A 14,953-nucleotide genomic window follows, 5' to 3' on the forward strand; every position below is an offset into this window, starting at 1 on the left:
ACAAATTAAGTCCTTATTTGAAACATCTAGTCCAGCTATATGTTTAGAAGTGCCCAATGTATGGTAAATGTAGAGGTAGTAAAATATCTCTCTGTAAATATATTTTTGCTAAAATTCATAGGAAGTACTATCTTGGGGAATGTTAAATGTTAAATCACCTCTGTGAGCAGTATACTACTGTCTAACTTGTTCAGTGGTTTGGAGGAGATGAGAGGGAAAGAATTGCAAAAGGTAATATGCTAATGTGTTTGTACCTGGACATTTTCAGACAAAACCATTTTTTGTATGTTATGTATATTTTGTTTTGCTGTGTATATAGTGTATATAACGGACAGATGAGTCCTAATTTTGCAACATCTAGTCTCTAGATGTTAAAGGGGTTGCTAGTGTATGACAAAGTAGTACAATTAGCACATTTTGTACAATTCGTGTTGAAATTCATAGGGAAGCTTATCTTGTGTAAATGACTTTTGGATATGAATTTGCTCAACCACCTCTAAGATTACACATGCCTGTACTTGTCCACCGGATTGGTGGTGGAGAGAAGGAAGTGAGGGAGGGAATAGTTCAGGCCAAAATGGTCATATTTAGAAGATACCTCAGATTATAACCATTGTTACACGTGTGCAATTTTATTTAACAGTGCTATGTACATAGTGCACAAGTAAGATCTTATTTGAAATATCTAGTCTTTCTAGATATTTAGAAGTGCTTTATGTATTTAAAAGTAGAAGCAGTAGAATAATGCTTCTTGTAAATATCTTTTAAAAACTGATGGGAAATACTGTCTTCAGAAATGGAATTGTTAAACCTCCCCTCTGAACAATGTACTCTCTGCTTGTTCATTGGGTCGAGGGAGGTGGGAGGGAAGATGGCAGAAGATGTTTTGCCAGTATGTACTAGAACATTTCAACTTACCCATTGCTCTATATGTTATATGCATTTCATTTAACTTTACTGTATATATTATGTATATACTGGACAAATGGGTCCCAGTTTTATAACATCTAGTCTCTAGATAGTAAAGAGATTGCCAGTGTATGACAAAAGTAGAGTTAGTAAACTAACAAATTTCTACACTTTGTGTTAAATAAGATTCGTTGAAAAGCCGTCTTCTGAAAAGGACCTTTGGAAGTGAAATTGTAAATCATATCTAAGTGACACACACAAAAATTAATGTACGACAAAGGAGCAAGAACTATACAATGGAGAAAAGACAGTCTCTTCAAAAAATGGTGTGCTGGGAAAACTGGACAGCTACATGCAAAAGAATGAAATTAGAACATTCTTTAACACCACACAACAAAAATAAACTCAAAATGGATGAAAGACCTAAATGTAAGACCAGAAACTGTAAAACTCTTAGAGTAAAACATAGGAAGAACACTCTTTGACATAAATCGCAGCAATATCTTGTTTGATCCATCTCCTAGAATAACGGAAATAAAAACAAAAATAAACAAATGGGACCTAAGGAAACTTAAAAGCTTCTGCACAGAAAAGAAACCATCAACAAAATGAAAAAACAACCCAAAGAATGGGAGAAAATATTTGCAAATGACATGACCGACAAGGGATTAATCTCCAAAATATTCAAACAGCTCATGCAGCTCTATGTATGTAAAAAAAAAAAAAAAAAAAAAAAAAAAGGCAGAAGATCTAAATAGACATTTCTCCAAAGAAGAAATAAAGATTGCCAAAATGCATAAGAAAAGATGCTCAACATCACTAATTATCAGAGAATTGCAAATGAGAACTACAATGAGGTATCACCTCACACCAGTCAGAATGGCTATCACCAAAAAGTCTAAAAAACAATAAATGCTGGAGAGGGTGTGGAGAAAAGGAAACCCATCTATACTATTGGTGGGAATGTAAATTGGTACAACCACTATGGAGAAGAGATTGGAGGTTCCTTAAAAAACTAAAAATAGAACTACCATATGATCCAGCAATCCCACTCCTGGGCACATACCTAGAGAAGACCATAATCCGAATAGATACGTGCATGCCTATGTTCATTGCAGCACTGTTTACAATAGCCAAGACATGGGAGCAACCTAAATGTCTATTGACAGAGGAATAGATAAATAAGATGTGCTACATATATACAATGCAGTATTACTCAACCATAAAAAAGAATGAAATAATGCCATTTGTAGCAACGTGGATGGACCTAGAGATTATCATACTAAGCAAAGTAAGACAGATAAAGACAAATATCATATGATGTCACTCATATGTGGAATCTATTTTTTTAAAAAGGTACAAAGGAACTTATTTATATAACAGTGCAAAATCAACACACAACAATCAGGGTTTCTTTTTCTATACCAGCAATGAACAACCCAAAAAGTAAATTAAAAAAAATTCTATTTACAATATTATCCAGTAGAGTAAAATACCTAGTAATAAATTTAACCAGGGATATGCAAAACTACAAAAAAAAACTGTGAAAAGAACTTGAAGAAGACCTAAATAAATGGAAGGATATTCCATGTCCATAGATTGGAAGACTTTGTATTGTTAAAATGGCAGTACTGGGACTTCCCTGGTGGTCCAGTGGCTAAGTCTCCGCACTCCCAATGCCGGGAGGCCAGGTTTGATCCTTGGTCAGGGAACTAGATCCCATGTGCATGCTGCAACTAAAGATCCAGCCAAATAAACAAATATTAAAAAAAAAAAAAGCAGTACTACCAAGAGTGATCTGAAGATTCAATGCAATCTCTATTAAAATTCCAACAGCCTTTTCTGCACAAATGGAAAACCTGATACTAAAAATTATGGAATTGCAAGCAGTCCTAAATAGCACAAACAATCTTAAACAAACAAAAAGAACAAATTGGGAAGAGTCACACTTTCCTGATTTCAAAACTTAGTACAAAGCTATAGGTACTGGTGTAAGTATAAACATGAAGACCGGGGACTTCCCTCGTGGCACAGTGGATAAGACTCCATGATCCCAATGCAGGGGGTCCAGGTTTGATCCCTGGTCAGGGAAGTAGATCCCACATGCATGCCGCAACTAAGAGTTCGCATGCCACAACTAAGGAAACCGCATGCCACAACTAATGAGCCCTGGAGCCACAACTAAGGAGCCTACAAGTCACAACTAAGGAGCCCGCCTGCTGCAACTAAGACCCCATGCAACCAAATAACTAATATTAAAAAACAAACACAAAGACCACCAGAACAGTATAGAGAATCCAGAAATAAACACATACCTCTGGACCACTGATTTTCAACAAGTGGGCCAAGACCATTCAATGGGGAAAGAATAGTCTGGACCTGGGTCAACAGTATATCTCAAGGAAAGAATGATGTTAGACAACTATGTCAACACCATATTCAAAAATTAAATCAACATGGATCTAAATATAAAAGGCAAAGCCATAAAACTCTTAGAATGAAATATAAAATTTGGTAATGTATTTTGAGATATGACAGTAATGCATAAACAATAAAAGTAAAAACAGATAAATTGGACTTCATCAAAATTAAAATGAAAGTATCTTATCAAGAAAGAAAAAAGACAATATCCAGAATGGATGAAAATATTTTCAAATCATGTATCTAATACCTGATTATCCAGAATATACATAGAACTCTTACAACTCAACGAAAAGGAAAAACAGCCCAAATACAATACATTTAAAGGACTTAAATGGATATTTCTCTGAAGATTTTCTTTTAATGGCCAAATCATGAAAAAATGCTCAACATCATTAGTCATTTAGAAAATGCAAATCAAAACCACAATGAGGTACCACTTTACCCACACTAGGATGACTATAATCAAAAAGCAGAAAACACATTTTGGCCAGAATTAGAGAATCTGGAACCATCATACATTTCTGGTGGAAATGAAAAATGGTTCAAGACACTGGAAAAAACAGTTTGGCTGTTCCTCAAAAAGTTAAACATAAAATTGCCATATGAGCCAGAAATTCCATATTTATATACACACACACACACACACAGAGTAAAGTATACAAAAAAGCAGGCAAGTATGGTCCATGAAAAAGAAAAATATAAATCAACAGAATCTGTCCCTGCAAAAGACTTAATGGCAGATATATCAGACAGACTTTAAAACCACTATCTTACTAATTCTCAAAGAACTTGAAGAAGATGTGGACAAAGTCAAGAACATGATGTGTGAGAAAAATGGAAATGTCAGTGATACAGAAAACCTAAAAGGAAACCAGAAAGAAGTTATGCAGCTGAAAAGTACAATAACAGATGAAAAATTCATACAGATATTCAAAGGCAGATTTGAGATGGTAGGAAAAAGAATCAGTGAACTTGAAGATAGGACAATGGAAATTATCAATGCTGACGAACAGAAAGAACAAAGATTGAAGAAAAGTGAACAGAGCAATAGGACCTGTGAAACACCATCAGCTGGAGCAAAATACATATCATGGGAGTCTCAGAAGAAGGAAAGAGAAAGGGGCACAGAGAATCTTTGAAGAAATTCACAGAAATATACAAAAAATATTTGACAAACTAATATTTGAATGAAAAGTTCCCAAATTTAATGAGATACATGAATATAAACATCCAAGAAGCTCGACAAACTCCAAGTAAAATGAAATCAGAGGCCCATATCAAGACGCTTTATAATCATACTTTCAAAAGACAGAGTGAATCTTGAAAGCAGCGAGAAGAGACTCATCACATACAACAGATCCTCAGTTAAGATTACCTTCAGACTTCTCATCAGAAACTTTGGCGGTCAGAAGACAGCACGTCTGTATATTCAAGGGCTAAATGAAAACACCTGTCAACTAAGAATACTATATCCAGCAAAACTGTCCTTCAAAAAGTCAGGAAGAAACCAAGATATTTCCAGATAAACAAAAGTTGAGCGAGTTCATGACCACTAGATGTGCCCTGCAATAAATGCTCAAGGGAGTCCTGCAAGGTAAAATGAAAAGACACTAGACAGTAACTTGAAGCCGTACAAATAAAGATCCAATAAAGGCAAATACATAGGCAATTATAGAACTAGTATAACTATAGCAATCATTTTTAACTGCAGTTGATCTTTTTTATGTGATTTAAGAGAGTTATACATTTTTAAAAATTTAGAATGAAAGTATTAATGTAACTTTGGTTTGTAATTCCAAGTCTTATTTTTCCTACATAATTTGGAGACTAAGACATTTAAAAGAATTATTCGTTTTTGTTTTGGAGCACACATTATAGAAAGATGTAATTTTGTGGTGGGAGGGAGGGAGATGCAGGAGGGAAGAGATATAGGGATATATGTATATCTATAGCTGATTCACTTTGTTATAAAGCAGAAACTAACACACCATTGTAAAGCAATTATACTGAAAGATGTAATTTTGTGACATCAACAACTGAAAGGGGTGGGGACAGAGATATAAAGGAGCAGTTTTTTGCAGGTTATTGAAGTCAAGCTACTATAAATTCAAATAAGTAACCATAACAAAATGAAAACAGGTTACATTCTCAATATAAAGGGCAGAGTACTTCATATTAGAATTAAAATGTCAGGATACATATTCTTTACCAAAAAACATACTCATAAAGAATATGGAAAACCTTACTAAGGTGAAATACCCCCATGATGCAAAACCCTCAAGCACATCAAAGAAAGGAACAACTGACTGGTGAGTGAGAACTTATCATTTTACAAGTCAAGTGGTTTTCAGTTACAGTCACCCTCCATATGTAAGGATGCTGAACCCGCAGATACAGAGGGCCAACTAAGGGACTTAGGCCATCAGTCAATTTTGATATCCTCGGAGGGGATCCTGGAACCAATCCCCTGTAAATACCAAGGGATGACTATACTTGCTTTCAGTTGAGAGAGAACTTAATCAGAGTTACCAGCTGATAGATCATTAAAAGTATATTTTTCTTTGTTAGATCTTTAGTGGCATATGATTTGTAAGGATTCAAAAAATTTAGAGGCATTACTATAATAAAACTCCATTCATTCATATCTACTTATTTACGCAAATTTTCTCAATGCTTACATCCATGGAATTGAACTTGCAATAGAATTAATGCTGACTATTTCTCATTTTAGTAATTCTCATCCAATGATAAACTAGTTTGTAAAAAAATCTACCCAACTCCATCTCTGTAAGATGCTTTTCCAGTAAAATTTTACTTTTGTATTTAATACTTATTCCTAAATATTTGAAATATATTCACTTTGATTAATTGAAATAATAAGACTGAGAGTTTTATCATGACAGGAAACTTTTTCAAACAACACTTAAACATCAACTTATTCATATTTTTTACTACAGGGTAGTGTGATAAGGTGATCAATAAAACAGCTGCAATTTCTTAAAAAAGAATATGAAGCAGAATTTTGTGTGCACCTGAGTTACAAGGCTTTTCAAGTGTTCTATCAGTGCGCCCATCTCCCACTTGTGCCCCACTGAGAGCGCCTCTTTTGCAGGGGCCAATATTTCATTTTTGTTAGAACCTACAGTACAGAGCAAAGGATACTTAGTAGATTCTCATAAGTAGTTGCTGAATGAATACCTGAGTTAAATAAACATTAATTAAAAGAGATTTATTTTTGTGATGAATAAAGTTGTGATAAAATCAGTTGAAGGGTTCATCGATTTCTTATACTTTAAATATGAGTACAAGATATTTATGAGAAAACTGGAGAATTTAAGGAAAAATAATTCTAACTTTCATATGAAAAATGATCCATCTTATCCTGAGCCCTTGAGGATTCTCTGGATTCAATAACTACTTCTTGGTGATTTGTTTTTATTATTCTTTGCTTTGTAACTTTGTAAAACCCTAATACTATACCCAAATCTCCTAGTTTCTTTGAGAATGTCTCCAAGTACATCTATAATATAGGTCTTTGTAAATAAGTGAGACTAGATTTAACTTAGTGGGCAAACTACTCAGTTGACAGAGGAAGGAGATCAACATAGCACAGTATGATGTGGAACTCACCTCTCCCCACAAACACATCAAACATACACCTAGATGTGGAACAATTCTCACTTAAAACTAACTGGAGACTGGCAGAAAGAATCCTGTACAACCAAGGTTGTAAGAAAGATCCATACAGAATCAGGTAGGAAGTTAAGAGAAGTGATCAGGCTGGAACCTGTGCCCCTGAGAGAAGACATGGAAGAAAAGGGAGATTAGACAGATGGAAATCCTCTCTGGGGAGCAAGTGGTCGAGCAACATATTCAGGGACCCAACATAGGAAAGATGAGCCCCTCGGCTGGTTGGAGTGCCAGTAAGAGTAATAGGAAGGCTATGGGAAACCTGGACTTTGCCAGTGAGGAGCATGCACATGCTTGCTTGCTCCTGAAGCAAGGCAGATTGAAAACTGCATTCATGGCTGACCAATTTCCTGTGACTGACCCAGCAGGCACCCAAGCCTGAGCCCAGCAAATGCTCAAGCACCACTTGCTGCACAGTGCACCTCCTCACTGGGTGAGGTCCCAGATGTGTGTAACAGAGGTGGCTCAAACCCAATATGGCATCTGAACAGAGAAGGGACAGTCATTACTGGTGCTTACACAGTTAGCACATCAGAAGCAGCCATGATCTCCATCTGCAGTAAGAACACCACAGCCCATGCCCAGACCCACACTGAGAGCCCACACGGGCCCTACTTGTTCTACAGCACAACTCCACACCAGGTCAAGGGAAGCAGAGGGCAAGGGAAGAGCCCAGCTGTGAGGGAAAAAGGAGGCTCAGACCCAAAGCAGCGTTGGAGAAAGGTGGTGGGGGGGGGGCAGACATTGCTGGCACTCACACAGGCAGTGCATCAGCAGTCCAGATCTCTGCCCTGGCAGGACTGCCATGGTCTGCGCGTGGGGCTCAAGCCAAGTACCCTACCTTGCTCCAGAGCTGCTTCCCTCTGGAGTAAGGGTGCCAGTGCTGGGAATGGGAGAGCACATACTTAAAGAGAATGGAGCCAGCTTGGACCCAGCCCTCAGGGCTTGTAGACCAGCAACACAGAACCTACCCCCAACCCCAACAGGGCAGAGACAGCCACTGAGCAGAGGGGAAGCCTGAGCTCAAACCTGTATCCAGCCCTAGTCCCTACATCTCCAGCAACACCTACTATCAATGTGATAATTGCCAGCACAACCTGAGAAAAGACATGACTTGTGTTCAAGTCAAATCCAGCTATACCACCAAAGCCACTGGGCACACGCAGACAGTATGGCAATGCTCCCACATAAGGTCACCTCTTCAGGATTGCAGTAGATAACTGCTTCACCTATTTCATAGAGACACAGTAAGTTAAGCAAAATGAGAAGACAGGAAGAATATTTCTCAATTGAAGAGCAAGAGAAAATCCCTGAAAAAGCAACTACTGAAATAGAAATAAGCAATTTACTAAAGACTGTGAAGCATTAGTAATGAGAATAAAGCAAGTAATAAAATGGCAATAAGTATGTACCTATCAATAATTACTTGAAACATCAATGGACTAAATGCTGCAATCAAAATACATGGTGTGGCTGACTGATTAAAAAACAAGACCAATCTATATGCTGCTTAGAAGAGACTTACTTCAGAGCTAAAGCCACATACAGACTGAAAGTGAGGGGACGGAAAAACATATTTCATGCAAACAAACAACAAGAAAGCAGAGGTAACAATACCCTATCACACAAAATACATTTTAGAACAAAGTCTTTAACAAAAGACAAAGAAGGTTACATAACGAGGGATCAATACAAAAAGAGGATATGACACTCGTTAACATATATGTACCCAATACAGGAGCACCTAAATACATAAAACAGATATTAAATATAAAGGGGGAAATCGACAGTAACAATAATAGTGGGGGACTTTAACACCTCACTTGAATCAATGGACAGTCCATACAGACAGAAAATTAGCAAGGAAACACTGGCCTTAAATGACACATTAGACCAAATGGACTTAATTGATATTTATATAGCATTCCATCCAAAAGCAGCAGAATACACATTCGTTTCAAGTGCACATGGAACATTCTCCAGGATAGATCACATGCTAGGACACCAAAAAAAAAAATAAGCCTCAGTAAATTTAAGAAAACTGAAATCATATCACGCATCTTTTCTGACCACAACGCCATGAAATTAGAAATCAACTACAAGAAAACACTGCAAGAAACACAAACATGTGGAGGCTAGACAATATGGTACTAAACAACCAATGGATCACTGAAGAAATCAAAGGGAAATTTAAAAATACCTGTAGACAAATGAAAACTAAAACACAATGATCCAAAATATATAGGATGTAGAAAAAGCAGTTCTAAAAAGGAAGTTTATAGTGATGCAAGCTTACCTCAGGAAACAAGAAAAAATGAAAACCCTAAGCTTACACCTAAAAGAACTAGAAAAAGAACAAAACCCATAGGTAGAAGGAATGAAATAATAAAAATCAGAGCAATAAAAAATGAAATAGAGAATAAAAAAGTTCAATGAAACTCAGAGCTGGTTCTTCAAAAAGATAAACAAAATTGATAAACTTTTAGCCAGACTCATCAAGGAAAAAAGAAAGGGCCCAAATCAATATCACAAATGAAAAAGAAGTTACAACCGACACCACAGAAATACAAAGCATCATAAGAGACTACTATGAACAACTATATGCTAATAAAATGAACAACCTGAAAGAAATGGACAAATTACAATAAATGAAAATCTCCCAAGACTGAACCCGGATGAAATAAAAAGTATGAACAGACCACTTACCAGCAATTGAACTGAATCTGCAACTAAAAATGAAGCAAAACAAACAAACAAACCTCCCAACAAACAACAGTTCAGGACCAGATGGCTTCACAGGTGAATTTTACCAAACATTTAGAAAAGAGTTAACACCTATCCTTCTCAACCTGTTGCCAAAAATTGCAGAGGAAGGAATGCTTCCAAACTCATTCTACAAGGCCAGCATTACCCTGATACCGAAATCAAAGACACCACAAAAAAGAAATTACAGGATAATATCACTGATGAACATTGATGCAAAAATCCTCAATAAAATATTGGCAAACCGAATTCAACAATATATTAAAAGGATCACATACCATAATCAAGTAGAATTTTTCTCAGGCATGCAAGGATTTTTCAATATTTGCAAATCAACCAATGTGATAGACCACATTAATAACTTAAAGAATAAATCCATATGATTATCTCAATAGATGCAGAAAAAGCTTTTGACAAAATTCAATATCCATTTACGATAAAACTCCTCAGAAAATAAATATAGAGAGAACATACCTCAGCATAATAAAGGCCATATATGACAAACCTACAGCTAACATCATACTCAACAATGAAAAGCTGAAAGCATTTCCTCTAAGATCAGGAACAAGACAAGGATGTCCCTCTTGCAACTTTTATTCAACATAGTTTTGGAAGTTCTAGCCATTGCAATCAGAGAAGAAAAAGAAATAAAAGGAATCTAAATTAGAAAAGAAGAAGTAAAACTGTCACTGTTTGCAGATAATATGATATTATACATAGAAAATCCTAACAGATGCTACCAGAAAACTACCAGAGCTCATCAACGAATTTGGCAAAGTTGCAGGATACAAAACTAATAAACAGAAATCTGTTGCATTTCTGTACACTAACAATGAGAGATTAGAATGAGAAATTTAAAAACGATCCCATATACCATCACCTCAAGAAGAATAAAATACCTAGGAATAAACCTACCTAAGGAGGCAAAAGACTGTACTCTGAAAACTATAAGAGATACTGATGAAAGAAACTGAAGATGATACAAACAGATGGAAGGTTATACCATGTTCTTGTATTGGAAGAATCAATAGTGTAAAAATGACAATAATCACCCAAGGCAATCTACAGAGTCAATGCAATCCCTATCAAATTACCAATGGCATTTTTCACAGAACTAGAACGAAAAGTCTTAAAATTTGTATGGAAACACAAAAGAATCTGAATAGCCAAAGCAATCCTGAGAAAGAAAAACGGAGCTGGAGGAATCAGGCTCCCTGACTTCAGACTATACTACAAAGCTACAATCATCAAAACAGCACTGTACTGGCACAAAAAGATAAATATAGATCAATGGAACAGGATAGAAAGCCCAGAAATAAACCCATACATCTATGGTCAATTAATGTAAAACAAAGGAGGCAAGAATATACAATGGAAAAGAGACTGTCTAGTCAATAAGAGGTGCTGGGAAAACTGGACAGCTACATGTAAAACAATAAAACTAGAACATTTTCTTACACCATACACAAAAATAAACTCAAAATGGATTAAAGACCTAAATCTAAGACTGGATACTAAAAAACTCTTAGAGGACAATACAGAACACTCTGACATAAATCACAGCAATATCTTTTTCGATCTCCTAAAGTAATGGAAATAAAAACAAAACTAAACCAGTGGGAGCTAATTAAACTCAAAAGCTTTTGCACAAAGGAAACCACAAACAAAACGAAAAGACAACCCACAGAATGAGAGAAAGTATTTGCAAATGATGCAACCAACAACGGATTAATCTCCAAAATTTACAAACAGCTCATGCAGCTCAATATCAAGAAAACAAACAACCCAATCAAAAAGCAGGTGCAAGATCTGAATAGACATTTCTCCAAAGACAGACATATGGCCAAGAGGCACATGAAAAGCTGCTCAACATCACTAATTATTAGAGAAATTCAAATCAAACTACACTGAGATAACACCTCACACCAGACAGTATGGCCATCATCAAAAAGTCTACAAACAAAAAATGCTGGAGAGGGTGTGGAGAAAACGGAACCCTCCTACACTGTTGGTGGGAATGTAAACTGATACAGCCACTATGGAGAATAGTATAGAGGTTCCTTAAAAAACTAAAAACAGAGCTACCACATGATCCAGCAATCCCACTCCTGGGCATATATCCAGTGAAAACCATGGTTTGAAAGGATCTATGCACCCCAGTGTTCACTGAAGTGCTGTTTACAATAGCCAAGACATGGAAGCAATGTAAATGTCCATTGACAGAGGAATGGATAAAGAAAATGTGGTACATACATATAGTGGAATATTACTCAGTCATTAGAAAGAATGAAATAACACCATTAGCAGCAACATGGATGGACCTGGAAATTATCATACTGAGTGAAGTAAGTCAGACACAGAAAGACAAATATCATATGATATCACTTATACGTAGAATCTAAAAAAAAATAACAAGCGTTCGTGAAGATATGTAGAAATTGGAACCCTTGTGCACTGTTTGTGGAATATAAAATGGTGCAGCTGCTGTGAAGAACAGTATGGTGGTTCTTCAAAAAATAAAATTTAATTACCATGTGATCCAGCAATACCATTTCTTGGTATATATCCAAAAGAACTAAAAGCAGAGTCTCAAAGAGGTACCTGTACACCCATGTTCGTAGAAGCATTATGCACAACAGCCAAAAGGCAGAAGCAAACCAAATGTCCATCAACAGATGAATGAATAAACAAAAATATGATATATACACACATGGACTATTATTCAACCTCTAAAAAGGAAATTCTGACACATACTACAACATGGATGAACCGTGATGACATTACACTAAGTAAAATAAGCCAGTCACAAAAAGACAAGTCCTGTATGACTTCACTTATATGAAGTATCAAGAGTAGTCAAACTCATAGAAACAGAAAGTAGAATGGAGGATGCCACTGGCTAGGGGGCAGAGGGGAATGGGAAGTTTTTTTTAATGAACATAGAGTTTCAGTTTTGCAAGATGAAAATGTTTTCAAGGTTGGTTATACAACAGTGTGAATAAACTTAACACTACTGAACTGTACACTTAAGAATATTAAGATGGTAAAAAAACAAACAAGGATGCCTGCTTTGGTAACTTATATTCAACTTTGTACTGGAAATTCTAGCCAGGGCTATTAGGCAAAAAAATAAATATCAATAAAAGGTATTCAAACTGGAAAGGAAGGAGTAAAACTATCTCTATTTGCAGATGACATGATAGCAAATATAGAAAATCCTAAAGAATCTACAAAGCAACTATTAGAACTAGAACAAATGCAGCCAAGCAGGATATAAGATTAACACTTGAAAATCAGTAGTATTTCAACACACTATCAGTAAGCAATCAAAAAAGAAACTAAGAAAACGATTCTATATGCAATAGCATCTAAAAGAACAAAATACAAGCCTACACGGCTCTTTGGTGGGGCCAATGGCAGACTCCGGAAGGGCTCACGCCAAGGAGTACTTCCCAGAACTTCTGCTGCCAGTGTCCTTGTCCTCACAGTGAGCCACAGCCACCCCTGCCTCTGTAGAAGACCCTGCAACACTAGCAAGTCACCTTGCAGGACAGATCCCGGACTTGAGTACATGTCTGCAGTGACCTAAACACAGGTAGGACATTCCGCAGGAGTTCTTGGATCCCAGCACGAGGCCATGTAGGGGTCAGAGGATCCATCCAGGCTCTGGTATGGTCATAACACAGGTCCTGTCCAGCTGGGCTCACCCACCTGTGCCCATAATATGCCAGAGCATTGTCTTAGCTTTCCCAGGCCATGTGGATGAAAGGCTCTTGGTGCTCCAGCCACGTGTCAGGGCTGTGCCTCTGAGGCGGGAGAGCCAACTTCAGGACACTGGTCCACAAGAGATCTCCCAGCTCCACGTAATATCAAATGGCAAAAATCTCCCAGAGATCTCCATCTCAATGCCAAGACCCAGCTTCACTCAACGACCAACAAGCTACAGTGCTAGACACCCTATGCCAAACAACTAGCAAGACAGGAACACAACCCCACCCATTAGCAGAGAGGCTGCCTAAAATCATAACAAGGCCACAGACACCCCAAAACACACCACCAGACGTGGACCTGCCACCAGAAAGACAAGATCCAGCCTCATCCACCAGAACACAGCACTAGTCCCCTCCACCAGTAAGCCTACACAACCCACTGAACCAACCTTAGCCACTGGAGACAGACATCAAAAACAGCGGGAACTACGAACGTGCAGTCTGCAAAAAGGAGACCCCAAGCACAGTAAGATAAGCAAAATGAGAAGACAGAAAAACACACAGCAGATGAAGGAGCAAGGCAAAAACCCACCAGACCTAACAAATGAAGAGGAAATAGGCAGTCTACCTGAAAAAGAGTTCAGAATAATGATAGTAAAGATGATCCAAAATCTTAGAAATAGAATTGAGAAAATATAAGAACCGTTTAACAAGGACCTAGAAGAACTAAAGAGCAAACAAACACTGATGAACAACACAATAAATGAAATTAAAAATTCTCTAGAAGCAATCAATAGTAGAATAACTGAGGCAGAAGAACGGATAAGTGAACTGGAAGATAAAATAGTGGAAATAACTACTGCAGAGCAGAATAAAGAAAAGAGAATGAAAGGAATTGAGGACAGCCTCAGAGACCTCTGGGACAACATTAAACACACCAACATTTGAATTAAAGGGGTCCCAGAAGAAGAAGAGGAAAAGAAAGGGACTGAGAAAATATTTGAAGAGATTATAGTTGAAAAAGTCCCTAATATGGGAAAGGAAATAATCAACTCCAGGAAGCACATAGACTCCCATACAGGATAAATCCCAGGAGAAACAAGCCAAGACAATATTAATCGAACTGTCAGAAATTAAATACAAAGAAAAAATGTTAAAAGAAGCAAGGGAAAAACAAGTAACACACAAGGGAATCCCCATAAGGTTAACAGTTGATTTTTCAGCAGAAACTTTGCAAACCAGACGGGAGTGGCAGGCCATATTTAAAGTGATGAAGGAGAAAAACCTACAACCAAGATTACTCTACCCAGCAAGGACCTCATTCAGATTTGATGGAGAAATTAAAACCTTTAGAGAGGAGCAAAAGCTAAGACAATTCAGCACCACTAAACCAGCTTTACAACAAATGCTAAAGGAACTTCTCGAGGCAGGAAACACAAGAGAAGGAAAAGACCTAC

At 37.0% G+C, this 14,953-nt stretch overlaps 1 protein-coding gene across 2 annotated transcripts in view; it reads right to left on the reverse strand.

The window, feature by feature from the left end:
• The window catches only part of ZNF37A (zinc finger protein 37A), a 61,827-nt gene that overhangs the window by 38,012 nt on the left and 8,862 nt on the right, over window positions 1-14,953 (reverse strand). The window contains exon 1 of one of the 2 annotated variants that reach the window (XM_079900239.1): window positions 10,065-10,102. The exons of the other annotated variant lie outside the window; for it this stretch is intronic. Within the exon in view, the coding sequence (XP_079756365.1) occupies window positions 10,065-10,067 (3 nt within the window). The 5' untranslated portion in view covers window positions 10,068-10,102. Of the gene's footprint in view, window positions 1-10,064; window positions 10,103-14,953 lie in introns of those variants that run through there. 2 annotated transcript variants of the gene reach the window in all.

This window comes from Stenella coeruleoalba, assembly GCF_951394435.1.
Source record: "Stenella coeruleoalba genome assembly, chromosome: 16".
Lineage (NCBI taxonomy): Eukaryota > Metazoa > Chordata > Mammalia > Artiodactyla > Delphinidae > Stenella > Stenella coeruleoalba.